This window comes from Mustela erminea, chromosome 10, assembly GCF_009829155.1.
Source record: "Mustela erminea isolate mMusErm1 chromosome 10, mMusErm1.Pri, whole genome shotgun sequence".
Taxonomy (NCBI): Eukaryota; Metazoa; Chordata; class Mammalia; order Carnivora; family Mustelidae; genus Mustela; species Mustela erminea.
The window spans coordinates 8,535,247-8,561,699 of record NC_045623.1 but is presented as its reverse complement, the minus strand read 5'-3'; the positions used below and the strand labels follow the sequence as shown (position 1 = coordinate 8,561,699).

The window sequence follows — 26,453 nt, the reverse complement described above, 5'->3', positions numbered from 1 at the left end:
GCCCTTATGATCTATGTTTCTGTGCTGAAAAGGTAATTCCTGAAAGGCATGTTTCATGCCTCCCAAAAGGTGTTTATGTTAATAATTCTAAATCAGTGTCTACCTAGAAAACTTGTACTAAACCCTTTGAAAAGAACCCAGCTTCCTATATGAAGCATTCCTAAATCATATCATAGTATCTCCCTCACTTCTAAAAATATACCCTTACCTTTATGAGTTGCAAATACTCACGGATTAAGCTATAGCTCTTGTGATTCTGAAACTGTCATATAAAAATGGATACACTGTATAGCATATTCCAAGTTTGACCAAAGAAATGGCATGGGCGATGTATCTTGTGGCAACATATTTGTGATACTGCTGAATAACTGAACCAACCTGGTCTTTTATCATCCTTAGAACTATAGCAAATTGATCCCTACAGAGCCAGACATAAAAAACGGTTCCACCTTCACTCTCCAGTGACATCCCTTCCACTCTCCTTTGTTTATGTCCTCTAGACTCACCAGCTTGCTTGCTGTGTCTTAAAGTTTTTACATTTGCCTTTCTTTCTGACATGCTTTGCTTTTAGATAATCACCTGCTTCAAACACTTCATCATATCATTGCTCAAATGTCACCTCCTTAAGGGTCTTTCTGCCTTTTGCCCTGTTTTATTTTTGATCATAGCATTTACTAGTGTCTTATGATGTTTATTTGTTTATGTCTATCTCTCCATCTCAATGTGAATTCCTGGAGAATAAGAACTTGGCCTTATTTTCCCTAACTCTACCCTGAGCACCCAGCAGGTGGGAGGGATTCAGTACATTTTGTTTTGATTGAATGAGGAAATTCTACATCACATAATAAACCTGGAAATCTATGCAAAGCCAGAGAGAGAGAGAGCGAGAGAGCGAGCAGAACTGTGGAAGAAACTCACAACAAAAGCTTGTTTTAGGGTAGGCATAAGATTCAACTTCATTTTGTGGCAAAGAGAACCATATCTGCACTTCTGGAGAGTGTAGTTAATTGTGTCTACCAAGGATAGGCCAAGGTTTTTCTTTCTTTCTGGAGCATAGCTACTTATATTTTTGCTACTAGTTGTATCTTGCCTTGGGCTGGTGAAGGTGACGGCACGAATGTTCCATTTTGATTTAGAGGAAAACTATAAAGTCAATTCAGTTTTGTATTTATATAAATACATCTACTCAAGAGAAAACTCAGGCCAACTATAACTCTAAATAGACCATGATGTCCCATGTGTCCTTGAAGCAACTGATATGAAATCTGTGGAATAAAAATTATTCTATTCTGTGGTCTGCCAGATTTCCGGGAGATTTGATATTCCCTCCAGCGTCTAAGGATCCAGCAGGAAAAGTCTCCAGTTTAGAAAATATGTTCTAAAAATTGTGCATCGGTTATTTTGTCACAGGAAAGTACATTCTAAAACTAATGTGAACTCTTCATTTAATAGTAGAATAAAAATCATTTTTTCTTTCTTTCTGATTCTGCCTTCAGCCGCATAATCCTTTGACAGTGTGATTCAGTAGTTTTTGACACATCTGGAAATGGATGCTTTCTCATCCCTTTGAAAAACAGCTTTCCTAATCTGTTTTACTTTAGAGATAACAAGATCCCTCTGCAAAGCAGTTACTTTATTAAAAAAACACCCAACAAGCATAAAGGGCACATCTAAACCTTGAGCCTCATGGTTATCAACTCTCAGATTTTTCATAAATATCCAATAGGCCCTGTCAAGTTCAAAAACAGTCTCAGATGGAAATCCCGTGTTTGGTTAAGAAAAGCACAAATATTCAGTCTTTCACATCCAGGAACAGGTTTTTATATGTATTTGATGCTAAGATGGTTGTGCAGGAAATACACGAACAATTTCTGCTTTGTTTAAAAGGATTTCAAGTGGCTGCTTTAGAAATATGACTCAGAGTTAGGGGGAAATGCAAGATCAACAGCAACAAATTCCCTGAGACCTAACAGCCTCTCTTGTCCCCTCCCCTCGGCTGCAAGAGTTACTTGATGTGGATCAACATACACCATATAGGATCCCTTATAGGTCGTGGGGGCTCAGCTCTCAGGATTGCTCAGCCTCTAGGATACACTCTCCATTTTTAGCCCTGACAATTCAGAGTTGCTCTAATCATCTGTTTTCCACCAGGATCTGGAATGCCAGTTTACATGGTTTCACCACCAGGTGGCAAAAGTTGCCTGAGGAAATCTACACATCAGTTGCTCTAAAGAAAAAACAAAATACAGGGGAAAAAACCACAGGCCTTCTTTCCCTCCTGGCTTATTCTGGATCCACATGAATACAAGGTGATTTCTTTGTCATGTATTTACATTCCCACAGGATGCCCAAAGGCATGATATCCCAGGCTGACTTATTTGGCTTAATTATTTTTGTGAGTTTGGCTAACAGATAAGGGACTTAGAGAAATAGGGAATCGACCCTTTTGGTAACAAAATCAGGTTAAGTATCAGTATGAAGAAGAGACTATGAGTGTGGCTAAACCACTAGACAAGGAATTTCTGGAACTGAGGAAGCCACAAGACACAGTGGGGGAAGCATTGGTTTGGAGTTAGCTTTCTGTTGGAATCCTGACTTCCCATTCCTATGTAGTTGAACAAATTGCTTAACCCCTCTGAGTCTTTGACTCTTCATCTTTAGAATTAGGATAATAGCATCTTACAGACTTGAGGTTTATATTAAACACTAGTTAATATATGTAAAATGTCTTAGCAGAGTGCTTGGAATATAGCAGGGCAATATTAAATAAATATTTCCTCCTCCTCTCCTCTGACTCCCTCACCCTCACCTATCCGCTCTATTAATAAGTAAGCAGATTTTCCCTAATTCCGCTCTATCGATGACTTTCTCTTTCACCATCATTTGAACTAATGAAATGGCAAGATGACCAGTCAGTCAATACTGACTGAATACCCCTTCTCTTGTGCCACAGACCACTTACTCTTATTTAATGCTTTTAAAAATTATAAATTTTAACATATACAGAGAAGTACATAGACTACAAATGCTTAGTATAATGGAATATGAGAAAGGACCCAGCACCGCAGACATCTTATGTGTGTCCTTTCTTAACCATGAATTCCTTGTTAAACTATCATATTAATCCATCTTTGTGTGGATTATTTTGGTTTTTCTACATATATGATATTTACAAATAGTAACAGTTTTGTTTCTCCCTTTTCAAAACTTACAGTTTTATCTCTTTTTCTTGCCTTACTGAGTTGGCTAGCATCTCCAACGTAGTATTGAACACAAGTGTTTATAGTAGATATCTTCCTGGTGTCAAGGGAAATCTTCCAACTTTTCACCGTGATACAAAATATTAGTTGTAGTAATTTAAGAATAAACTTTATAAGGTAGAGAAATTTTCCTTCTCTTGCTAGCTTTAAGATTTCCTTCATAAATTACTAAAGAGTTTCAAGTGCTTTTTCTGCATCTATTAAGATGATGATATTATTTTTCTCTGTGTCAATTGATAGATTATATTGATTTTTATACTGTATGTTTTTCCTCTATTCCTGTTATAAAAACAGCTTGTGATGTATTATTACCATTCTGTACATTGCTACATCAGTTTATTTGTGTTTTATTCAGGATTTTTGTATCTATGTTCATGAGTGAGTTTGATTTATAATTTTCTTTTGCTGTACTATCCCTGACAGTGTTATTATAAGGTTTTTTGCCAGCTTTGTAAAATGAGTAGGGGAAGATACCCATTTTTTAACTTCTGGAAATAATTTTTAAGATTAGAATTATTTCTCTTTTTTTGAGTGTTTGAAATCCCTAGTAAATAAGATCATTTGGGTTTGGTATGTCCTATTCAGGAGGCTCTTTAATTATTGATTTATTTAAATGACTACACTATCCATGTTTCTATTTCTTCTTGAGTCACTATTGGTAAGATATACTTTTCTACTAACTTGGTCATTTTATTTTAAGATTTAGTGAAATAAAGTTGTTTATATCCTCCTACTATTTTTTACATTTCTGTAGGATCAGAGGGAAGTCTATTTCTTTATTCCTAATGATTTTTATTCCTGATATGGTATTATTCCTAATATGGTTATTTATGCTTCCTTTTTTGTGGTCTGCCTTTTATTTAAAAAAAATTATCAAATTTTCAAAGTCTTTTCAAAGAACCAGAATTTTGTAGTATTTGCTCTTCCTTATTACATCTACATTTACTTTCTTTTTTTTTTCTCTTTAGATTTTATTTATTTATTTGAAAGAGTGGGAAAGAAAGAGAGAAGGAGCCAGCAGAGGGGCAGAGAAGCAGGCTTCCCACTGAGCAAGGAGTCTGATGTGGGACTGGATCCCAGGACCCTGGGATCATGACCTGAGTCAAAGGCAGATGCTTAACCAACTGAGCCACTTAGGCACCACACATCTATATTTTTTTCTGTCAATAATTTACTCTTATTTTTTTTCCCTTTTACTTTATTTGGATTTATTTTGCTCATCTTTATCTAACAACTTGAGGTCTATGTTTAGCTAATTTATTTTTTGCTTTCTTTTAAAAAGTGTATTCATTTAAAGCTGTGAGCTTCTTTCTGAGTATCCTTTGCTTTAGTTACATTATAGAAATTTTGATATTCAGTATTTTCATTACCATTCAGCTTGAAATATTTCTTAATTTCTATTGTGACTTTTCTCTCTGAATATTTGAGTATTTTCTCATTATTTTTCATAAATAATGTCCACCATAATTTCACTGTGGTATGAGAATGTATTCTGATCTTTGTATAGAGAATGTACTTTGTACTTTGATCCTATAAAAATTTGCTGACACTTGTTTTGTGGTCCAGCATACCATTAATATTTTTAAGATATGCATACCTGTGACCTCTAAGAAGCTATAATATTATGGAAACTTAATATAGGCATATGAATAATTATATTAAGTAGTAGGAAATCCTAACTAATGCCCGAAAGGAAGCACAGATTAATTATGACCGTGGGAATGCTAAGGGATCCATTTCGAGATGGACACATCTAACAAAGCTTCATGGAAGTGCTACTGAAATCTAATTGTAATAAAAAAGAGAACTCTACAAAAAAAGAGAGAGAGAGAGAGAAAGAGAGAGAATTCTAGGTGGAGGGTATTGTGGAGAAAAGCCACAGAGAATGAAAATAGCAGACCGTGTAGAGGAAATAGAGCCTAATTCTGTTTGGCTAGAGCATGGGATGAGTGAGCAAAAGGGAAAGCAGAAGGATTTTGGAAAAGTATTTTGGTACTACTGGAGAAGCATGTATAGCAGGCCAAAGAGACGGTTCTGTTAGTAGGAGCCACTGAAGGTTGTAAGCAGGAAAGAACGCTGGATTTTAGGTAATTAATCTGACAGTTGTGCATAAGATAGCTCAATAAATTTAGCCTAAAAGTCTCCTATACTTCTATACCTCCTAATATAACAATATTTATGATGATATATTCTAGAGTAAGAGTGATTACCTGAGCCATAAAGAAGAGAGAAAGGGAATCCTTGTTCTTCATTGAGCATTTATTTTGTATCAAGCTCTGTGTGGTCAGTTCACTAATTGCAAATGCTTAACCAACTGAGCCACCTAGGCACCCACACATCTATATTTTTTTCTGTCAATAATTTACTCTTACTTTTTTTCCCCTTTACTTTATTTGGATTTATTTTGCTCATCTTTATCTAACAACTTGAGGTCTATGTTTAGCTAATTTATTTTTTGCTTTCTTTTAAAAAGTGTATTCATTTCTAATTTTTTTTCATATAAGCATAATAACCCTATGAAATATTGATGATAAAAGTTTTATTTATGTTCACCTTACTATATTTACTAGGGTTAAAGCAGACTAACAGGCCTTAGGATAGTTTTAAAAACAAGGGTTAAAATAAGAAGAACTAAATAACACTCAGTAGCAAAGTTTAATTTTAACTTAGATATTAAACAGTATTTCAGTTGAAATAGGAAGGCATTTAAATTTAGATAATGTTTCCTGAATCATTTTGGGGGTTAATGCATCTTATAATTGTGCACACACACTCACACAACACACACACACGTTTACTCACCTGAAGGCCCAGACTGGACCTGAGCCTTCAGGCTGATCTCCTTCTCTGACAGCTGTATATTATCAGGGTCTATGGGTTCCTTACTGTTTGGGTCAGAATGCTTCATGTTATTAGAATCAGACTGAGGAGCATCTGAAGGTTCTTTAGTGATCTCATCCTCTTGCACAGATGTTGACCAATTCTGATCCACAAATAAAATTCTGTCTTTAGTTTCAGTATCTAGCCAGTTTAAAGAGAATCTGTTAGATACAATGCTAGAAAAACTGACAGTCATAAAACACAAGAATTCCTTTGATTCCCTCCATGTAGTGTACCTGTTTGGTGTTCGGCCTCTTGCACATTCATTTTCATGATGTATTGCTGCCTGATCTGTTTAGCAAATCTCGCAGGGTTGTCCCATGGTATATTGAACATCTCAGAAGCTGTCCCATACATCATCTCAGAAGGCATTAGCTTTCCTTCTTCATTAACCTCAGAGAGTTTCAGGCTCTCAAAAGTAAACACTTTGAAGGCTCGTTCTACTTCAGTCCAGCTCAAGACTTCTGTAAGAAAGCAGGAACTATGCTGCTAGGAATGCTCTTATTACCACATGGTACAGGGCTGACAGAGGGGCCCTCAGGGGGTCTGTCCACTGCAATCACAAGGGAGTCATGTCATGCTGGGTGTTGACCTGACTTTAAACACAGGCTCTGCAATTTTGCAACTAATATGGATAGTACCTAATAATAAGAAAGCTGCACAATCAAGATATAATCTATCAAGAAAATGCTCACAAATTGCTTCATAGCTTAATCAATATTAGGTGTGTTAATATTAATTCACATGGACTCTTCAGGGTACCATATTTGTTGAATATGTTTAAAACTGATCATTTCTAAGCAAAAGCACCTTTACTGCTGTTTAATTTGAAGTAAAAAAATAAATTACTTGTGTCTGATATGCACTGTTATATTCAGTAGGTTCTATTGTTCCTTAGGGTTCAGAAAAGGCCTCTTTTCTCCCACTTGAACTGGTGTAGTATTTTCCATAATTGCTCTTCAAAGGTTATCAGCTTTCAACTGGCCCTATTCATTTGTGCATTTATTCTCTTACAGCATTTTTTGTCCTTTCACCCCCTCCCCCGGCTTGCTCACTTGTTTTTGTTTTCTATATATCAGGCTTTGTCATAGGTCTCTGAAATTCAAAGAAAGGATTTGCTTCTTGTGTTTTAGAAGTTCAAGGTAGAGGGGTGGGAGGTAGGTATTAAAAATAATCACAGGATTCCATGAGGAAAAGTAAAATGATTGTGGCAGATCAATGATTCTGGGGTAACGTCCACTTTTTCTCCAATAGAAATGAGGACATAGGGAGGGTTCTTTTGAGGAAAAAATACATGAGGAAATACAGAAGGGAGATAGGGAAAAGGTAAAAGTTACAGAATTAAGAATTAAGAATTAAGGAAAGTTTGCTCAGTCATTCATTTTGCAAACATCTTTTGAGCACGTATTAATTGTTAAGGATTATAGTAAAAGCTGGGACCACAGCAGTGGAGTTAGCAGTGAACCCTGGATCTTCTAGAGTATCCATTCTGGTGGCTGGAAAGAGGGCAAACAGATAAGTGTATGCCATATCAGAGATGATAAGAAGGATAAAGCCAGATGAAGGGGTAAAAAGTGGTAGTGGTTAGGGAGGGGCTTCTTTTTTATATAAGGTAGTCAGAGAAAAACCCTCTGAACAATTAAGCAAAAATGTGAAGGAAGTTGGAGGGCAAGTCCTGTGAATTTCTGGAAGAAAAAGGATGGAGGCAGGTGAAATAGCAAGTGCAAAGGTCCTGAGGCAAGGGACTGTCCAACAGGTTCAAGGAATCACAGCACGGCCAATGTAGATCGAGTGGAGTGGAATGATGAGTGCTTGACAGCTGATGAGCTCAAAAAGTGGGTGGTAGAACAGTTTAGATTATTCTTTGAGTGACATGGGTGTCCATTAGAGAATTCTGTATTAAGAGGGTATATTGTATACTAACATTTTGAAAGGATGATTCCAGTAATTGCATGAAGAAAAGACTGGGTGAAAAGGTGAAAGCCTGTTAACCAACTGGAAGCTCTTGAAATCGTCCAAGTGAGAGGTGATGGTGGCCTGGGAAGCCATGGCTGTGAGGGATGTGGGGGGACTGGTTATGGAGCAAAAAACCCGAAAATGAATCAGGGATGACTCCAAGGTTTTGGGAAGAGAATGGCTGCCATTTACTGAAATAAGAAGGACTGACTGTGAAGGGACAAATTTTGGGAAGTCAAGAGCTTGGTTTTGGATCTGTTAGGTTTGAAGTGTTGATAGGTGAGAAGAAGAGAGAAGAGGAGGAGCAAGGGTTTTGGAGGGAACACATAAGCAGGATATGTGTGACGTGGCAGCGGTAGCAACAGAGACAAGAATCCTGTGCTGTGTTTAGGACAAGTTGGAGAGAGCGTGGAGTCATACCACAGACAGAAGGAGAGGCGGAGTGCGGCAGGATATAGGCAAGGGACAGACATTCTCAGGAACACCAGAACCGGGTGGTTATGTAAACAAAGCTCTCCACAGACCCAGGTAGGTAGGCTCCACCCTGCTTTGCCATGAGGTAATGGTACGTATTCAAAAGATTTTGTTGTTTCTTTACCATTTTGCCTACTTAAAAATCAAAGAGGAAATCATGAATAAAGTATTTCATGATTTGCTTAGAGTGAGAAATGAAACGAGGTGCTTTTCTCTTTCTTAGGGCAAATGCTTTCTTGTCAAATAAAGATATCTATAATTTCATATTCCCTCTTATAAGTAGGAATGTATCTGCTGATTGCCTCAAGTGGAAATAAAGTTGGTTTTTTTTTTTTTAAGATTTTATTTATTTGAGAGAGAAAGAGAAAGAGAGAGCATAAGCAGGGGGAGGGGCAGAGGCACAAGCAGACTCCCCACTGAGCAGAGAGACCTATGCAGAGTTCAATCCCAGGACCCCCAGATCATGATCTCAGCCTAAGTCAGACACTTAACTGACTGAGCCACCCAGGTACCTCTGAAAATACAGTTTTTGAAGGAAATGACTATTTCTAAAATCCCAGTGAATTCTGCAATGAGAAGCTGATTTTAGATTCTCGAAATTACCTCTCTTTCCTCAGTCCTCCAGGAATTAAACTGGGTTTTAGAGGGGAGGAGGTTGGGGGTGTATGTGAGCCAGGTGATGGGCATTAAGGAGGGCATGTATTACATGGAGCATTGGGTGTTATATGGAAACAATGACCCATGGAACGCTACGTCAAAAACTAATGACGAGGGTAGGAGCAAGATGGTGGAGGAGTAGGAGACCTGAATTTCCTCTGGTCCCAGGAATTCAGTTAGATAGTAATCAAACCATTCTGAGCACCTACAAACTCAATTGGAGATTGAAGAGAAAAAGAGCACCAATTCTAGGAACAGACAAGCGACCACTTTCTGGAAGGTAGGACATGCAGAAAAGTGAATCCGAGGCTATATATGAAAAGAGAGGCCGTGGGGGAGGGGCTGGCTCTTGGCAAGCGGTAGAGCAGCAGAGCACAAAATCGGAACTTTTAGAAGTCTGCTCCACTGAGGGACATTGTTCCAGAGGCAAAGTGGCAGATGGAGCCCTCGCAGGGACAGTGTGGTCTCAAGACCTGCAGAAACACTGGGGGTGCCTAAGTGTGTCAGAGCTCCCAGGTATCTGAGCAGGGAAGCCAGCTACAGAGACAGAGCTGAGGAGGGGGCTGTCAGTTCACAGTTACCTTAAACGGTGATCCAAGGCACAGCGGGCTACTGCTCTTTCGGTAGGGACCCTGCAAGCGGCAGATTCAGGAAGACTCACCTTCCTCCCTGGGGAGGAGTAGCATGGGAGCATGCTGAAGGAATCAGCTGAGTTTGGAGACTCCAAACTGGCCCATGCGCCACAGATAGAAATGCTCTGTCACAAGCTGGGTGAGCTCAGGGTGTGGCCAGAGACCAGGGAGCCAGGAGGGATTGAATGCTTTTCTCTGAGGGTGCACTGAGGAGTGGAGCCCCGAGCTCTCGGCTCCTCTGGGTTGGAGATTGGGAGGCCGCCATCTTCATTCCCATTCTCCAAAGCTCAGAAAGCGTTCGGGGAACAAAAGCTCCCGAGAGTGAACCCAAGCAGATTACTTAGCCTGGCCCCTGGCAAGAGTGGTGCAATTCTGCCTCAGGCAAAGACATTTGAGAATCACTGCAACAGGTCCCTTCCCCAGAAGATCAAGAACCACCAGCCAAGACCAAGTTCACCGATTAATGAGAACAGTGGAATTCCAGAGCTACAGGAACACAGCATATAGAATTCGTGGCTTTCCCCCCATGATTCTTTAGTTTTTCAAAGTTAATTTTTTTTAAGTTTCATTTTTTTCTTACTCTATTTTTTTAAAATTTTTTCCCCTTTCCTATTTTAATGTCATTTAACTATTTTATCTTATCAATACCTTTTAAAAAATCTTTTAAAATATTCATTGTTATAGTGATAGTCTGTCCCTTCATTGTATTTAAACTTATTTTCTGTATACATGTAAGTTTTTCTTTCTTTAAAATTTTGGGGTATAGTTTCTACTAACAGACCAAAATATACCCTAAATCTAGCATATGGCTTTGTTCTAGTCTCCAGCCTGATCACATTGTCTCTTTTTCCTTTTTTCAACCAACTACTTATCTTATCAATTCCTTTTTAAGAATCTTTTTAAATTTTCATCTTTACAGTCATGTTCCATCCCTTGATCATGTTTACCCTTATTTTTATATATGTGTTTACGTGTGTGTGTATATATATATATCCCCCCCCTTCTTCTCTCCCCCGTTTCGGGTCTCTTCTGATTTGGTGAGTGTATATTTTCCCAGGGTTGTTGTTAACCCTTTTAGCATTTTGTTCTCTCATTCATCTATTCTTCTCTGGACAAACGACAAGGCAGAAAAACTCACCTTAAAAAAAATTTTAAAAAAAGAACAAGAGGCAAAGCAACGGCTAGGGACCTAATCAATATGGACATTAGTAAGATGTCAGAACTAGAGCTCAGAAGGATGATTATCAAGATCCTAGCTGGGCTTGAAAAAAAACATAGAAGATACTAGAGAATCCCTTTCTGGAGAACTAAAAGAATTAAAATCTAACCAAGTTGAAATTAAAAAAGCTATTAATGAGGTGCAATAAAAAATGGAGGCTGTTCCTGCAAGAATAAATGAGGCAGAGGAGAGAATTAGTGATACAGAAGACCAAGTGATGAAGAATAAAGAAGTTGAGAAAAAGAGAGACAGACAGCTACTGGACCATGAGGGGAGAATCTGAGAGATAAGTGATACCATAAGATGAAACAATATTAGAATCATTGGGATCTCAGAAGAAGAAAGAGAGAGAAGGGAAGAAGGTATATTGGACCAAATTACAGCAGAGGATTTCCCTAATTTGGTGAAGGGAACAAGCATCAAAATCCAGGAGGCACAGAGAACCCCCTTCAAAATCAATAAAATAGGTCCATACCCCATCATCTAATAGTAAAACTTACAAGTATCAGAGACAAAGAGAAAATCCTGAAAGCAGCTTGGGATAAGAGGTCTGGAGCCTACAGTGGTAGAAATATTAGATTGGCAGCAGACCTATCCACAGAGACCTGGCAGGATAGAAAGGACTGGCATGATATATTCAGAGCATTAAACAAGAAAAGTATACAGCCAAGAATACTACATCCAGCTAGGCTATCATTGAAAATAGGAGAAATTAAAAGCTTCCAGGACAAACAAAAACTAATGACATACTATTTGGTGACTAACATAACATAATTAAAAAAAAATTGCTTAAAAAAAAAAAGAGCAGAAAATGACCCCTTCTGTGAGAAGAGGTGAACTTGAATCAACACACCCTTGGCACCACATGGCCAGGGGCTCTTTACTCTGTGCTCTTACCTGAGATAGGGATCACCATGGTTTCTGCAATGATGTCAAGGAAGGGATGTGGGGGTGGGGAGCAGGGAGAAGAAAGGAAGAAGCAGATTATGCTCATCATGGAAACACAGTGGAAAAGAAAACTCAGTGCATTAAATTGAAGACTGTTATGCATAATAGTTGTCATAATATTGCTAATGATGTTACTCAAGATGAGAGAATCAAAATACCCACCTCAGCTTCTGAAAGCTCTTTCAATAATCAAAATACTTTTTACAAATAGGAGTGTCATCTTAAGAAGCACATGTGACCATAAATGAATGAGTTTAAGCCAAGGCAAAAAATGTACTCACCATTCGTACAGAAGTGCATGAGCTCATGAATTGTAGCTAGACGTTTAGTGCTGTTCCATGGTGGGGGCAGAGGGAATTTAAGGAATTCCCACAGTGGCAACTTGGACTGCATCTCCTGCTCAATTTGAACTGGGTCAAAATTCTTTTGGTCCTGATGAAAAAGAGCAACATGACAGAAGACATTAGAGTAAGCTGTCAAGTGCCTAATGCATATGGAGAAGGAAAAACCTGATACCTTCACTCTCATTATTTGGAAACAGGGGAAATCAATGGTAATTGGGGAAGACAAACTGTTGGTATTTTGCTGAAGGTCAAAAAAGCTCGTTCTCACTTTGCCAGGGGTGTCCCCTGTGCACAGAAATGATAGATTCTTCATTAGCTATGACAAACTGCCAAAGTTTCATATATATTCATCTCTCCCTTCTGAGATCCCTCTTTGGCCTCCACTAGTTTTTCACATTGGTGGATATATAAAGCAAATAACTATAAGATTTTAATGCAAATTTGGTGCACTGACAATCAATTAAACAGTTAACTGGACCTCTATAATTAGACAAGTTTTCTTTGCTCCCGCATGCACCTCTATTTCCTGAGGTCTCACTTTGAAAGCAGGGATCCATTTTGAATATTATTTTTAATGCCATAGGTAAAACTATCTAACCATAATTTCTTCAATGGATAATTACAAATGGACTGTCTTGGATCACTTCTCCTTGGGGTAGCCCAATTATTATTACCTTTAGAGCATACTTCTTGTGGGCATGTGCATCATGATAGTCCAATAGGAGAGGACCTTTGGGCACTGCTTTGCTTTCATTTTCTTCTTCAGATAAGAATATTTCATGGAGATTCTATTCAAATTGAAATATAGTGACTTAAAAAGAGAATCCATACTTTTTCAAAGCATGCAAGCTCTTTGGATATCTCATGCCATCTGACCTTTTTCTCCCTCTCTGTGAGACAGAGAGAGGGCAGGATGGACACAATGTGAGCTGCAATTCTGTGGTCCAGCCCATCTGCTCTTGGAGGAGGCTGCGCCAGACTGGGCGGGACAAGGTCTTCTTCAGTTGCCACAACCTGTTCAAATAAGCAGGTGAGAGAGTCAGTTTAGTGGTCAGCTAAATACTAAATAAATACTTACTGATACTCATGGATTTCCATTGCTCTTACTAAAAACAAGGCGGTTTCTACCAATAACATCCAATGATTACATGAAGTGGCAGTGATTATCAAAATAAAAAAGGATATGTTTACAATGCATCCATTAAAGTAGATATAATTTTAATGTGTACATTAGAATAGATAACACAAAACACAAATGGTCAACAGGAAAATTCATTATAACAGAAATCAAAATACCAATATGATAAATTTTTTTTTCTTACTGATTTGCTCTTTCTCTTAAAGCACTGGGAACCACTTATACCTTTGGATTCAGTAAGTATTTATTAAGTGCCTATCATATGCCAAGCACTGTATGAGGCATCTTTTAATACATTACCTCATTTAAGCAGTAGAGCAACATTATGGTGTAGATATTATCTTAATTTTACAGGGGAAGAGTTAGGGTGACTGAAGTTAGTGACTGGTGTAAATCCAAGGCTACTGAGTGGGGTTCAGGTCAAGTCCTCATTCTTTCTTCAAGGGAGTGATAGATGGTGAGATCAGTAAGGGGAAATAAGTCTCCTTTATATGGGGAAACAGAGGTCTAGAAAGATTACATGGCTTGTTCAATTTTACCTGGCAAACAAAAGAAGTTGAAATGTAATCAAGGTAGACACCTAATTTATAGCTTTTCTCTTCACTTCAAGTCCTGCAATCATTCTCTGTGATTTCATATCCTTTTACAGGGTTTCTCAACCTTAGAACTTAAGACATTTTGAATTAGACAGTTATATGTTGTGGGTTCTTTTCTGTGCAATGGAGAATCTTTAGCAGTATCCCTGGCCTCAAACCATTTCATGCCAGCATCTCCCCTCCAATTGTGTCAAGCAAAAATATCTCCAGACATTGCCAGATGTCCCCTGGGAGGAAAAATCAGCTGCTATTGAAAACCACTGCTATAGATGGCTAACAAAAGAGTCTCCCATACTTTACCCTTTGTCAACTACTTACTTTCAAAAGAGCCACTCATATCTCCACTATCTCCGATCATCTCTTGGACCCACTCCAATCACAAAAGACCACTCAAAACTGTTCTACCTCTGAAATGTCAAACTCTAATAGCCTGTCTTGAAAAAAAACCTATCTCATTCCTCTTATATTTTAATTTTTTTCCTTCCCATTATTAAGCATTTTTTCAATCAACATGATCTACTATCAGTTGCCTTCTATGGGTCAGGCAATAAGGTTACCAGCTGATGGTTGTAATACAGCAGGTGGTTAATAAGCATTTGTTGCTTTGAATTGAGTTGAATAAAATAATAAAGACCAAGATAAAATGATACTACAAGCTCTACAGAACTTTTCAGCTTTTATGAATTTATTGATATAGTAAAACTACTGGCCTCCTCGAAACCTTATGTGATAATGAAAGGTAACTGTGAGTGTGCTTATCTAATCCGTTAGAAAACTAAAGCAGACATAAAAATGTATAGTGAAGGTAAAAGTGATGATAGAGTCTGAACAGGACTTTAAAACAAACATTTGAAAATTCAGAGACATAAGGAATATGTTATATTCATGCAATAAGGACAACGACAGGCACTTGTAAAAAGAAATTGGAGAATTTATAAAATATATACAATCTATTTTTGAGAAAAAACTTCACTAGCAGACTGGACTCCAGAGAAGAATGGATTAATTGGTGGGAGTTAAGCTGGAATTCCCCAAAAGATAAAATTGATAGAAAATGTAAAAGACAAGGAGGAGAAACCAGAAGTTCCACCATCCATCTAATAAAAGGATAAATCAACAGAAAAAAAATAATGTTTGAGGCTATGTTTAATTCAGCAAATACAGCTTCAGTGTCTGCGGTGGGTTACATGTGGTTATGGTGTGCTGGGCATACTGCAGTGAAAAGTTTAGGATTAAGTCCCTACTTGCATGGAGCTTCTATTCTAGTGAGAAGGGGAAGGTAAGACACAAAGCAAATAAATTATTTTAAGAGGAGTGGTTGTTGATAAGAAAAGAAAACCAAGTGATATGGTAAAGAAAACTCTGTGTTGTCAAGGGTTTCCTTTGGATCAGGTGGGAGAAAGGCTAAGGAATACCATTTCCATTGGGCACTGAATGAAAAGGAATATCCTCCAGGCAGACATGGGGGTGAAAATTTTTCTAGGAAAAGAAGTTGGAGTAAAAAGCTACAGTGGAATTAAGTAGTGTAGTTGAGGAAAACCCAGAAAGCCTATGTAGATGAAGAGTAGTAAGTGTGTATTTTGTGTGTGTGTGTGTGTGTGTGTGTGTGTGTGTGTATGTGTGTGTGTATTGAGGGAGGCAGGAAATGAGATGATAGATTGACAGATCAGCCCAGACCCATATTTTTAGGGTCCTCCAATGTAAGGAATTTTGATTTTATTCAGAATGTAATTGGAAACCAGATTATAATCCTTTAGATTGCTAGTGACAATGATAAAACAAAGCCCTACCTGGACAGACCCTTGTGTTATGAATTATAAAGAGAAAATTCTAATAGCTTCCAGAAAGAATAAAACATATTATCTGCAAAGATAAAAGTGTCAGATTGACATGAGATTTCTCAGCAACATTAGAAGAAAGAAGACAAAAAAGCAATGCCTTCGAAATACTTTTTCACTTAAGACTGACTAGGTTCTAAGGCAGTTTCTGACACTCACTACTCGGACAAGTTACTTAATCTTTTTATGCCTCATTTTCCTTATTTGTAAAAGAGGGGACAAAAATAGTTTCTGCATCATAGTGTTGTTCTAAGGATTAAATGAATTAGTTTATACCAACTCTTCTCAAACACATACAGAAAACTCATGAGAATTGACCACATACCTCAGGTCCCATGGAAAGTTCAATAAATTTATGAAGACCATGTTTACTGACCATAATGCAATAAAACTAGGAACTGACAATAAACAATAGAAATAAAAATAAAAGATTTAGAACTGAATAGACTGAAAGCATCAGGATGCAGCCAAAGAAATACTCAAAAGGAAATGTATAGCCTTAAGCAAAAAGCCTGAAAGTAAATGAGATAAGCGTTTGATTCAAATAAAATGCAAAATGAACTCAAAGAAATCAGAAAGAAGGAAATAATAAAGATAAATGAGAAAATTAGTTAAACATAAAGTAGAAAGTGTTGATCAATGAAGCATAATGCTAGTTCTTTGAAAAGACTGATACAGTAGATGTACCATTGACAGCCATGATCAAGAAGAGAGAGGGGACAAATAAGTAACATTAGTCATAGAGAAGGAGCATAATTAGATGCCAAACAAATTTAAAAAGGCAAGTAAGTGAATAAAGAACTTTATATGATATTGAAAACACAAATAAAATGGCCATATTTATTAAAAAATACTAATGACTAAAATTGACCTCAGAAAGAGAAAAATCTGATTAAACCTACAACCATAAAGGAAATTTTATCAGATGAGATCGGGCACGTTCAGAGTGGTATGGCCATAGACAAGGAAATTTTAAAGAAAAAGACTATTAACCACCCATCCACTTGTCTACCTCCTCTTTCTTGTCCATTAAAATGACACTAGACACGGATAGTTTAAAGGATACATCTCCCGAAACTTCAGGGAATATGAGAGCAGTAGCAAAAGAAAGAGCATAGCAAAAGAAAGGGAATTAAAGTAAATGATCAAAGTAAACTTTGGTTTTACTTGAAGTGTTCTATAATCTTTGTAAAGGAAAATACACTCAGGGACTTTGTGTGTAGTTTAAAATAGGTAACACCAAAAGCAAAGAGAGATGAAATGACGAATTCAAGGTTACCCCGCTGGGAAAGGCACCACGGCATGTACCCACCTACCTGTTCCAGCATACAATGCAGTATCAGGGGCACAGAGATGAATTCTTCTGGAATCTGATTCAGCAAGTCATTGTAATATCTCATGTCTACTTCAGTTGTTAAGACAAAAGTCACTGTAAAATATACAATATATCACTGCTCAGTTAAGATGTGTTCTCCATTTCTTCCACCAAAACTTTATCCACAAATTCAAAATGTCACTGTGCACTAAAAAGTGGGATGTGTAGGTAGAGGGATGTCTGAAGGCAAGTTGGAGGACAGTCAGTAGTCCTTGATGCACCAGCTCTCAGTGTTGGTCTTCGGGTTTCATACTTGCCTGATGGGGGCGCTTGTGGTTCCTCATTCTGTGCTTTCTTCTTGCCTGGGGTTGGAGCAACAGGTTGTGGTGCCTAAAAGTAGAAGAATTCAAAAGAGACGACTGAGATATTCAGCTGAGAGATGCTTTCGTCAGATGCTGGTATGATGGGGTCTGACAGGATTCTGAGATTGTATGATGTTCACACCACAAAATCATTGGCTAATATTAGGAACAAACAAAAGGGTCTTGTCTGACAAAGGGAAGAAATTAATGGGTATAGACAGTTTTTAGTTTTCCCTAACAGAGTCCATTGAGCAATTGCCAGGAAAGGGATGGGGAAATGGGGCACTGGTCCCTGGGTGACTCAGAATCCCACCATTCCCCCTCTTCGAGTCCTTCAGTGGTTCCCCATCACTTCCAGGTACAACCCAAACTCTTTAACGCAGCACCAAAGCACATCTGCTTCCGTTCTCCAGTGGGAGTTCATGTTGTTGTTCTTCATTTTGTACTACCGCCTGGAGCACAGACTTATCCTGTAGTCCTGGCTTGTGCCCTAACACTTCTCTCCTTTGACCCCATGTCTGTGTATGTCATCTTTGCCCGTTTCTTGAGGATGCCCTTCTGACCCTTTGTCCACTAGGCATTCCTGTAGGCAGTTCACACCCAGCCTTCACCACATCATTTACCCTGCTGGGTGAGGCTCTCCTGACTCCTCCCTCTTTCCCACTGCTCCTCTCCAGGCCAGGTTAGATGCCATGTTTTAGTGTTTCTATTGCAGCCTGAGCTGACTCTTCTCACCATGCTATGTTGAAACCACTGTTGACATGACTGCCATCCTCTTTAAAAGTTAACCTCAATGAAGGGCATGGGGAGGGGGAGACTTGTTCATCATTGGCAGCACCTTGTGCAAGGCTAGCGCATGGTAGGTGCTAAATAAACACCATGGTTAATTTATCAATAGCCCGCCCCTTGTTCCAGGTGTTATTTATTGTGCCATGGGCTGAAAGTGGCTTCCAGCATCAGCTCTCCATATGGCAAGTAGGGGGCTTTATAAAGCCCCCTAAAGGACCACTTGGGTGTCCTTTAATGCTGTGCCTGGTGGCCTCTCTCTGTTTCCACCCTCACCACTTAAATTCCAGCAGGAAGTATTTCCTTTCTACAAGTATTTAAGTAGTTTTTTCCTTCGTGTGTTTTACAAATGTGAAAATCACTTTGTTCAGTTGATCATGCAGCCCACTGAAGACATTGCAGAATGTGCCTACCTCAGTAATTGATGTGGCTTCCAAAATAGGTTTCTCATTAACCACTTGTGGGATATTGATAAGCTGCATGCTTTCCAAATAGTGTTGGTGCTGCCTTTTCCAGTCCAGGGTGTCATACATCAAACAGGCAATATTTTCAAAAATATCAGTACCCAATTCCAGCTATAGGGGAGAGAATTAATAACAGTTAGTTATTAGTGTTTTGTTGCTGGAATCAGATGTATGGTTCATTCCTCTTTTAACAGATGAACCAACCAAGCACTTCCCCAAATCACAGAATCCCAGCCATGGGGAGTGAATCTTCATTTATCGAACCCTTCTTGACCATCTTGTTCACCACAATGCAGACTGCTCCCTTTGGAGGGTCCTAGGGCTGCATGATACTCTTAGAGTCTAATGAATGCTTCAACTAAGTGAAAAACACCCTGTCCAGAAATTTCAGCAACATGGCCTATATTCTGATGTCTCAATTTCTAAAACAACATATTAGGTAACTTCAATACCTCTTCTGTGCCATCAGAGGAAAAAAAATCTAAGAAATAAGTCTACTGCTTTTGTATCTTATATCCACAAGTTTTACTGTCTAGCAAGCAAGTTGTAGATCAGATACCCTTATTACCTGGGCTTTCATTTCCAGAACTGGTAAAGTACTGCTATCACTAGGTTTCTCTGCCTGAAAGCAAGGAAGGGTTAAGTAAGCTTATCTTAGATCTGTGCTACTGAGGTAAGGTAGGATTAGATAGCTTCTTGGGGGGGCCAGTGAATCACAGTCTGGCAGGAGTCCGGGGAGGTGCTGAGCTCTGCCCATCTTCAAGGCACAGCTGCCAGTCTGGGCTTCACGTGCCTACCCTAGGACTGAGTATTCTTCAGTAATCTTCAACCTGCTAGTCGTCTGCCTAATTTCTGGCACAGAAACAAGTTTTTGTTTGTATTTATAAGAAATATGGTAGGACTTATGCCCCTTTTGATCCCTTAGCTTAACTAGTTTATTCATTTTTAAATCAAAGAGCAAATCACATGCTAAAAGCCAGAAAATTATTTCAGCAACCAAGATCTTAACTTGAGATGTTGCAGATGTCTTACATGAGCAGTTAGCACTTCTTGATGGGCATTTATTTGATGTAAAGCTTTCGTTACCTTGGTTCAGCAGAAATATAGCCTGCTTGTCTGCAGACAAAGGTACTAATGCTTTCCTTCTTCCAGAGAGTAAGAGGACTCCTTGGCTGGCTTCTGCTTTGGATATGAGGCCATTACCAACTTCGAAATACAGCTGAGTGTGTGACATCATGTATCCACACCACATATTTAGTCTATTTCTATGAAAAGTAGATTTATTACTTTTATGTTTCTCAGGTGATCTAAACTTCAAGGTGAACTTTGTTCCTCAATATGAAATCCAATGGCCTTTCTTTGCAAACCCAACTCCATGACTGAACTGTTTGCAAGGCTCTCTTTCCATGTCATTCTCAATTCTGGGTGGTTCATCCACAATGCATACCTTATAGAGGCATGCTTTGGCTCTAAAAAAAAATTACTGCAATTGCACCCAGACCACAGCTCTAGCATGAAGAAGTTATTCGATAAATACTTGCAAATTGATTGATAGAAGATCAGTGTGTCCAGCTGGGCAGCACAGCTATAAATGGCTCCCCAGATGACTGAATGTTTTCATTCCTGCCTGTTACTTTTATGGCCCAACTAGATGCCCTTGATGGTAACTTTTTAGTTTGGAGGTCAGGAATGTTCTATACCATACCTAGTATTTTAACTGAGATGACAAAATTTTTTCAACATAAAAGTTTCTGAACTTTAATTGCCATTTAAATTCTTCTACTCTGTATTTTAAAAAAGTAAAATAGTCAATACACTTTCTTTTAAAAAGGAGTGATTAAAATCTTTCAAAGAACACAAAATTGTGGGTTCTGGAGGAGGAAGCAGGGTGCTGGGAATGGTGCTGGGTCTTTTGAAGCTGTGATCTGTGCCTTGGTGTTATGACATCTATGTACTGAAGGTGCAATGGAATGTACTGTACCTAGGGCCCACCACATTGCAGCTCTTGTCAGTCCATGCCTTGCAGGGGGGTGGTGGGGAGAGCAGTAAATAAAATACAAAGAAGAGAGCCCTAGCTAGTGCAAGAGAAAAAGATACATGGCCTGACAGTGCCTTCGAAGACTCTTTATTTCTTCCTCTAAATTATGGCTCAGGAATTATATGGCTGCGATCTCTTATGCTCTATTGAACCAAAAAAAGGACAAAAGGTAGTGCCTTCTTTACCAAACTCAGGCTTAGGAGGCAGAAGAGTGAAAGACAAAGCAGGGAAGATGAAGATATCCAGATGAAAGGGTGGAAAGAGGCCAAGCCAAGGGAGTTTGGAGTAACCAGTTTTGCTTAGAACAAGCTCTGCCTTGGGCCACGGCTTCATGTTTGGTTTCTTTTCCACGTATAGGTCAAGGCCAGTATTTATTCTTACTATTGGCAAGGCATCAGGCTTCAGTGTTCTGTTTCTACATAGTGACATCTAATGCTTTATGTTGACAGTCTTAATAACTCGAAGTGATCTGTATATTGTTACTTATTCAAATCCTGCCCATCCTTCAAAGTTCAAATCTAGGTCTCCCTCTCCTCAGAGTTTTCCTTACTTCGCCATGTGCACATCCACCTCAAGGTCATCCAGTCAGGGGCTCTGGTCATGAGAAATGTTCATGGTCTCACTCCGGGGCCTCTGGTTGTTGGAACAGGGGGCGTCAAGCAGAAAGAGACCTGAGAAGTTCTGTGTAACAGGGAATGCCTGGATATCTACCATAACACCCATGAGGAACTGCCACTCAACCTTCTTTTTAAAAACACCCTCATGTATCAAACATTTGCTATTACTTTGTGATGCATCCACTTCTTCTTTTTCTGAATTAGTAGGAAATTTAGAGTGTGTTTCACATAACTGAGCACATAGGTGTATGGCACCTTCCACATCGCTTCTCTGTTTCATGGTTTTAGTCATGTCTCTCTGTAAGATCCACAGTAGCAGAGACCAGTAAATGTTCTCAGAAAATGCCTGTTAATTGTTGGGGTGGGGCCAAGTCATCCTATTAGATAGACCTTGTCGACCAAATACATTAACAATGCAATTTTAGCAATAAAATTAAGGACCCAGAAAAACAATATTTTGAACTGATATATTAAACAGAGAAAGACAATGTAATTGGAAAAACTGTAAAATTTATATTTTCATAATTAACAATGTTATATATTAAGACTACTGCCAAGAATATGAAGTATGAATCAAAGCCACATGCACCAAATAAAAGAATTAACATCCTTTGTTTCCATCTCCTCCTCATTTTTTGCCGTTAGTTCTTACATTAAAAGCTAAAGAACCAGGCTATAACCATCACTGGGCATTCAGTGTTATCACTGTCTTGAAGAAAAGGAGTCTAGCACAAAGCTATGTATATAGTCAGTGCTTAATGAATGTCTGTAGGAAGAATGAAGATGATAAATGATAAATGGACCACACTACCACAAGTCCCAACCACTCTCACAAAACCATGTACTAACCATCATCTCGTTGTCTGCCCAGTCAGAAGGAAAGTTATCTGCCTTGACCATGTATTCAAGACGAGCAACATCACAGAGATTTGTTTCAGGTTTCTCATTATTCAGGATTGGTTCCAGGTACTTCCAGAAAATTTCAAGTTCTTTTATGGCCTTCTGTTTCTTCAGTTTCTCAGCCTCTATGTCTAATTATAACATGTTAATAAAACATAATGAGAATGTTGAATTCTTCCCACTGTAAGTGGACATGGTGAGGTATAGGCATTGTAAGATACCTGTGCAGTACCAGAAAAGGCAAGTAAAGAAACATAATTTTGAGAAGGTTTGAACTTGGGTTATACAATTATGAGACTGGAGGATTTTTCTTCCAGAATTGATTATCAAACATGAGCTTATTTCACGCCTTCCTTTTACACTTGAAGACCAGAAACGTTATGATAAGGTCACACACTTGCAGAGCTTAACGTGTCTGATATTTCCATCATCTTTCGATGGCATCTATGTGGGAGCAGTTCTTCTGCCAGACAGCTTCTTGACCATCTCAGTGTGTTTGCTTCATAACTGGTTAGAAATGCTGTTGATCCAGTTCTCCTTCCCCCATGGCGAAAAATAGACCGGATCAGTGACTGATGCTTTAGTCAACCTTGGGTCACATTTGGATAGCTACAGACTTCTCTGGACATTTGTGCTCTGAATAAAATCATGACAGTTCCCCATAAATGGACACATGAAATTTTGCCTAAGATATTAGTGTTTATTATGTCTATAACAAAATGGGTTGGTTCTACTACTAACACCTCAGGATTCTATTACAAAGTCTATTTTTCTGTTATTTTATTTCTATATATTAAATATTTCTTTTGGTGTTCTTTTCCAGTTTTATTGAGAAATAACCAACAAACATTACTGTATAAGTTTAAGGCATATAGCATGATGGTTTGATTCACATATATTGTGAAACGATTATCATAATAGGTTCAGCAAAACCCACATTTCATATAGATAGAATGAAAAGAAAGAAAAAAAAGAAATTTCTCTTTGTGATAAAAACTCTTAGGAATTACCTTCTTAACAGCTTTCTTATATATTATACAGCAGTGTTAACCATAGTCATCATGTTGTACATTACATCCCCAGTAATTATTTATATTATAACTAGAAATTTGTACTTTTTGACTACTTCCCTCCAATTTTCTCTTCCCCTACCCTCTACCTCTGATAACCACATGTCTGAGCTTTTTTCCTCTGAGTTTGGAGTTTTTTTGTTTTTTAAATTTTTAAATTAACATATAATGTATTATTAGCCTCAGTGGTACAGGTCTGTGAATGGCCAGGTTTACACACTTCACAGCACTCACCATAGCACACAGTTTCCCCAATGTCCATAACCCCACCACCGTCTCCCTCCCCCTCTCCCCCAGCAACCCTCAGTTTGTTTTGTGAGATTAAGAGTCTCTTAAGGTTTGTCTCCCTCCCAATCCCATCTTTTCATTTATCCTTTTGCTACCCCCCAAAACCCCCATGGTGCCTCTCAACTTCCTCATATCAGGGAGATCGTATGACAATTATCTTTCTCTGATTGACTTATTTCGCTTAGCATAATACCCTCTAGTTCAATCCAGTTGTTGTCGCAAATGGCAAGGTTTTTACAGAGAGGGTATGCACTTTTTTACAGAGAGGCTATGCACTTACGGAACATTTTCTCACTGGCTTCAACAGTAAGATATTTAATGTTACAGCTATCCTTTGAGATAGTCAGGAGCAGCTGGGTCTGGATCTTGACTGTTTTACTTACTAACTGCCTCTAGGCTGAGAGTCCTTTTGGTAAAATGGAAGAAACAGATCTTCCTTGACTTAAGAGTGGGGATAGAGTTATCCCAATAAATGCATTGTGAATGGAACTTTTGAAAGTGACATAATACACCTAACCTAGCCTACCTTAAACATGCTCAGAAGACTTACCTTAGCCTGCAGTTGGGCAGAATCATCTAACACAAAGCCCGTTTTATAATAAAGGGTTGCCTATCTCCTGTAGTTTTCAAACACTGTACTAAAAGTGAACAACACAGTGGCTGTGGGGGTACAGAATGTGCTGGTGTATTGGTAGTTTTCCCTCGGGATCACATGGATGACTGGGAGCTGCCACCAGCCAGAACTGCAGGTGAGCAGGTTATTAGTCTGAGGAAAAAAGCAAAATTCAAACTTTGAAGTATTGTTTTTACTGAACGCGTATTTGTTTCACACCAAAGTCGGAAAGCTAAGTCCAACCATCATGAGTTGGGGACCGTCTGTAATAAAACACACTTCCGGGGGTAGTAGTGGAGACTACATAAATTGATGCACTTAGAGCCCTTAGCACTAAGACTAGTCCAAGGCATCTGCCCAGTAAATGGTAGTTTTTACTGTCATGAGTGGGAGTAATTTCTAACTTGGAAGAGCAAATTTTTTAAAAAAGATTTTATTTGAGAGAGAGAGGACAAGAGATAGAGCATGAGCAGGGGAAGGAGCAGAAGGAGAAGCAGACTCCTGGCTGAGCCGAGAACCCGAGTGGGCTCGATCCCAGGACCCTGGGATCATGACCTGAGCCAAAGGCTGGTGCTTAACCGACTGAGCTACCCAGGTACCCCCAGGAACAGCAAGTTCTTAAAAGGCAGTGTTTTAGACATTGGCATGTGGTTGTGTAGATTACAAAACACTGTGCAAATGACATTAATAAGTAACAATGAAAGGAACAGCATACAGCAGAAAATCTTGGACTTGCAGGTCACACAGGCTTACACAGAATCCTTGTTGTGTCACCTAAAGTATACAGTAACTTTTAGTTCCCCTCCCACAGTGGCATTCTAGCATAACTCCCTTAGATGAAGCCCTGAATGGCTGAATCGTAGCGTGGATGGGGCTTCATCCCACAACGTCCTAGTGTAAAGCTCAGAAGATAGAATGCCCTCTCTGATTTATCACAAGAAGCCAGAAGCCCAGCAGAGCAAGAATCCAAGGCTATGACCTCCCTTGGTCCATGTGGTGACTTCTGGGAGAACACATTATCTACAGTTGATCTATCCAGCCTACACATTAGGTAAAAGCTATTGGTTAAATGTTCCTGAGAAAGGTAGTCAGATAACCAAGTCTTGTGACTCACAGTCCATGTTCTCTGGGGCTACACAGGGATATAAACAGAGTATGATTTTAATTTGCAGAATTTACAGCACCTGGCTAGCACAAGCAGAATAAAGAGCAAATCAAAGTCTTAAAAGGATTTAATAACGAAGGTATTGTAGGACTCTTTTTTGGACAGAAAATTCTATTTGTACTTTACAGACAGTGGAGAATACTGAAGGATTCAGTGAGTTGTGTAGCAGACTGCATACCTTCTGGCTGAAGAAGAACTTCCTGCTGCTGGCTAAGTGCTGCCAGGTGTGTCTGCAGAGGTTCATAATTCTCTGAAGATATTTTAATCACGCTGCTTATGGGAACGCCAAGCTCAGTCATAATCGCGAATAGCTGAGGATTGTTGAAGCCCACAACTATAATGTAATGCTGGGCACCATCATCTGGCTCATCGTCTGTTCAAAATGCCATAAAGGAGAGCGGTCGTCATTTTAAAAGAGAACAGGTTGCACTCAACCAGTTCAATGGCTACATACATTATGCATGCATTTATAATGCCTCTGGCTCACCAGACACAGTCCAGTTGGCTGCAGTGCAGGTCTGTGGACTGTTTTCCATTACTAGCCTTCCAGTAAGAAGGCTGTGCCCATTTTACAAAATATTAAATCACTTTTGTAAATGAAATAGAGTCATGATAGAAGGACAAACATACATGGGGCCCGCACTCATGGAAAATGTGTGCTTGGGTTTTTGTAAAAAGAAAAAGGCTTCGGAGATATATATATATATATATATATATATATATATATATATATATATATATATATATATATATATTTTTTTTTTTTTTTTTTTGGTTCAGTCTCTTTTGAGTCACATATGGCTTTACTCCCGAATTACGAGTAGCTGCAGCTTTTTGCGGTATTTTATAAGTAGAGGTGTTTACAGGAGAGGGAAGTATCAAGTATGGACGTG

The 26,453-nt window shown here is 38.7% G+C and overlaps 1 protein-coding gene across 1 annotated transcript in view; it reads right to left on the bottom strand.

Annotated features, from left to right (window-relative positions):
* SPAG17 (sperm associated antigen 17) overlaps positions 1–26,453 on the bottom strand; it is a 221,910-nt gene that overhangs the window by 111,373 nt on the left and 84,084 nt on the right. Inside the window, exons 6-15 of the mRNA XM_032360612.1 lie at positions 25,739–25,933; positions 22,374–22,555; positions 18,819–18,980; positions 17,575–17,647; positions 17,259–17,371; positions 13,247–13,384; positions 13,045–13,158; positions 12,308–12,458; positions 6,377–6,604; positions 6,063–6,281 (exon numbers count right to left, since the gene is read on the bottom strand). Coding sequence (XP_032216503.1) covers positions 6,063–6,281; positions 6,377–6,604; positions 12,308–12,458; positions 13,045–13,158; positions 13,247–13,384; positions 17,259–17,371; positions 17,575–17,647; positions 18,819–18,980; positions 22,374–22,555; positions 25,739–25,933 — 1,575 coding nt within the window. The remainder of the gene's footprint in view (positions 1–6,062; positions 6,282–6,376; positions 6,605–12,307; positions 12,459–13,044; positions 13,159–13,246; positions 13,385–17,258; positions 17,372–17,574; positions 17,648–18,818; positions 18,981–22,373; positions 22,556–25,738; positions 25,934–26,453) is intronic.